The 3,249-nt window shown below is 34.7% G+C and overlaps 1 protein-coding gene across 1 annotated transcript; it reads left to right on the top strand.

Annotated features, from left to right (window-relative positions):
• The first annotated feature begins 876 nt into the window (after positions 1 to 876).
• LOC149986474 (uncharacterized) lies at positions 877 to 2,996 on the top strand. The gene is made up of 2 exons (XM_090246745.1): positions 877 to 1,945; positions 2,588 to 2,996. Exon 1 carries the CDS (start codon positions 1,082 to 1,084, stop codon positions 1,538 to 1,540), a length of 459 nt encoding a protein of 152 aa, XP_090102871.1. The 5' UTR covers positions 877 to 1,081; the 3' UTR covers positions 1,541 to 1,945; positions 2,588 to 2,996.
• The last annotated feature ends 253 nt before the right edge of the window (positions 2,997 to 3,249 follow it).

Here is a 3,249-nt window from a genome sequence, read left to right as displayed (position 1 = left end):
AAGATAGTTGATTCTATTGTAAGCAATCAAAATGTGAATTTTGGAAGTCAAAAGTCATTTTTTTGGAGCATGTGGTGTCCTCCAAAGACGTACACATGGAATAAGATAAGGCAAAAGCCATAAAGGATTAGCAAACCTCTAAGGATGCTTATAAAGTCCATTCATTTTTAGGCCTTGGTAGATATTATTGCTGTCTTATTCAATGATTTGTGCACATTATTGCCTCATTGACAAACCTATTGGAGAAGGGTGCCTCATTTGAATAAAAATTGGAGGAGCAAAGTCCCTTTGATAAATTGAAGGAAACACTCATTAATGCTTTAATATTATAATCATATAATCTCAACTTATGAGCCACCAAATTGACTCACTTATGTATTTAGTATGAAAAATATACTTATTATGCCTAAAATCACAAAAATGGGAGTTAATAGTAGAATTTTTTTGAAGAAATAGGAAATAGATTGCTAATAGCAGATATGCAACCTATGGTAGAATTTATATGGATAAAATTCCATGATGAATAGGTTTTTGTGGCTAACATTAGATGATTGTCAATGGGAGTATCCCTTGTTATCAAAAGAAGAAAAAAAAAAAACTTATTTTATTAATATCTCTTATAAAAAAATTATATATATATATATATATATATCAAATAAGAAAAAATCAAAAAATCAAAAGAAATAAAAAGAAGAAGGGGAAGAAAGGAAGAAAAAGAAAGAAGAAGGACAAAAAAATAAAAAGAGAAAAGAAAAGAAAGATGACCAAGGTGGCGAGAGGCTGCCCTTGAATGGCAGCAACCTCCTAGTTGATAGGGGTTCAGCCGCCCGGATCCCTAACTTTTTTGTTTTTTGGTATTTTTCCCTTCATGGCCTAACGAGCTCTGGAAGCTCCAAAAAAAATTTCCGTTTCCTTTACGTGGTGGGGTTACTGTGATGCAACACTGCTCCACTCTTGTTGTTGTTGTTGTTTTTTTTTTTTTTTTTTTGTTTTGTTTTTTGTGCTTCTTCCCTTGGATTTTTTTCCACGACCTCTGGGCGCTCCAAAACATACTTTTTTTTGTCGCCTTCGTAGTGTGGGGATGCTGCGGTGCAGCATTTCCATCTTCTTTGTTTGGTTTTTTCCATTGGAGGTGGAGCTTGCATTGCCAAGAGAAGCGATTCTTCTCCCTTGCTGGTACAAGTTGCGAAAGGAGCTCGGAGGTATTGATTCGGTGTATAGCGGAAGTTCAAGGTGGCGCAGCTGGCTTTCGAGCTCCAAATTCAAGCGGAGGCGCCGTTGCTGCGTGATTTTGGACAGTACTGCGACGTGCGGCAGTGCCTTTGTTAGTTGGTTCCGATGGCAGAAGGCTGCGCATCGTCCACATTCTTCAACGGGATCTGATTCTCCTTCAGGTGGCGGTTCTGGAGCAGGTCAACGGAGTCTCGGCTTCGATTTTCCTTGTTTTGCTATGCCGGGTTTTGACTGTTACAACTTGCGGCGGTGCCTTCGTTCCGTGGAGGGCTTGAATCCTTGCCACACAAGTGGAAGCATCTATTGAACCATTATCAAAGGGTTGCACTTGTTCAAAAATCCCTTCTCTCGTAAATTTACAATCAAAGCGAATGTGTAGGCGAGTTAGAATCGGAACGAGGATGCTTGCCCAAGGAAGTTCTCTCACCCATCCTGATCAAGAAGATTGAAAACTGTCTTGCACGAGCTTGCGGCAGCAAGATACTGATTTTTTGTAACAACAAACTCTCAATACGATGTGCGATCGGTGATTATTGGCCAACCTCTTCCTAGTTCAATTAGAACCTGACCCATTCAGTGGTGGAATTGGGTGTTGTGCAAGTTCAAGCCAAGGGAGAGCCCTCATCTGGAGCATTGATCGTGGTCGAACGGAAGGAGCATCCTATGAAGAGGGACACTTCTTCAACGTCCCTGGTCAGTAGCATATTGTAAGGTGAATTAAGTTCGAGAGAAAAATTTTAGGTTAAAGAGTGAAGCACTCAATTAGGGTTGATTGCAATAGGAGTCGGATGATAAATATTAACTGTTGGATGAAATTTAATCAAAAATGAACATCAAATCAACTTGGATGAAAATATTGGATGAATTTTGACTAAAGTGGATGAATTCTCATTCAAGGACGAAAAATTATTCATAGATGAGTTTTTATTCATGGATGATTTTTAATTAAAATTAAATAAAACAGTAATAATATATATATATATATATATATATCTAAAAATTAGCTAAAGAAGAAAATTTTTATGGCATTAAATTATGGAGTGATTTATTATTGTAAAGGTGAATTAGTGTAGAGTTTTAGCTTGATTGCTTGAATTATTTAAGATGAATAAAGAGTGACTTGATACAAATTTAATTAATAGCTATAACAACCAAAATTTACAAAGTTAATTCACTTATTATGAATTAGAATAAACTTCCAACTATTGGAGGTTTATTCTAGTTTATATTTTGGTGCGACTGTTAAGAAAGAGATCTTGTAAGTCTTAGGATTGCTTGGAAGGCAATTATTTATTGTTGTGTGCTTCAAAATTGTTTTATCTTGTGTTGATACAATCTCTTGGTATTGTTGTAGATGATGTTGTGTAGGAATTTGTATTAAGAGGGAGCTTGAAGAATTTTAGGATAAAGTAAAAAGAAGCTTAGTTAAGAATTTAGAATTATTTTAATGTTTAGAATTAAATTAGGAATAGACAAGGATCTTCATCAAAGGTGGAGTTCTTCTTTGAAATTAGTTATTACTTCTTCTCCTTGTCAATTCCTTGTTGAAGGCCCATCTCTAGTAGTTGAAGGAATTTAATCACCCTCTCTACCATTCATATATTCTCTTTTCATCTAATTGTAAATTCCTCATTGGCGGCAATTTTTTAATGGTAGAAAGATTTAATTACCTTCTCTAAGTGCTATATCCTACCTATTAACAGGTATAGTATAGAAAAAATTCTTCAACAATATTTGAAGAGTTTTTTCATCAACAGTTCAAAGAAAAATATTTAGAAGATGAAAGTAAGATAAAGAAGAGATAGAGGTAGAAGAAAAAAGAAAGAATTCTAGTTCAAAGGCTACATTCTAACGTAAGTTCACTTAGAACAATCAATTGAGTTTCTAAATTTTTATTGAACTAATACAAGTTGTCGATTGAAGTACAAGGAGATTGAAGAAATAATTGACTTGAAAAAATAATAATTCAAGTAATTTTCTTAGCATTTGTGAATTATTTCAATTATTTCAAATTTT

This window comes from Physcomitrium patens, chromosome 23 (assembly GCF_059467195.1).
Source record: "Physcomitrium patens ecotype Gransden chromosome 23, ASM5946719v1, whole genome shotgun sequence".
In the NCBI taxonomy this organism is placed as follows: Eukaryota; Viridiplantae; Streptophyta; class Bryopsida; order Funariales; family Funariaceae; genus Physcomitrium; species Physcomitrium patens.
The sequence above is the reverse complement of the archived record's forward strand: the minus strand, read 5'-3'. Positions and strand labels throughout refer to the sequence as shown.

What these genes read in the sequence shown, in the direction of transcription:
- LOC149986474 (XM_090246745.1), top strand. Translation starts at nt 1,082, where the DNA reads ATGCTGCGGTGCAGCATTTCCATCTTCTTTGTTTGGTTTTTTCCATTG.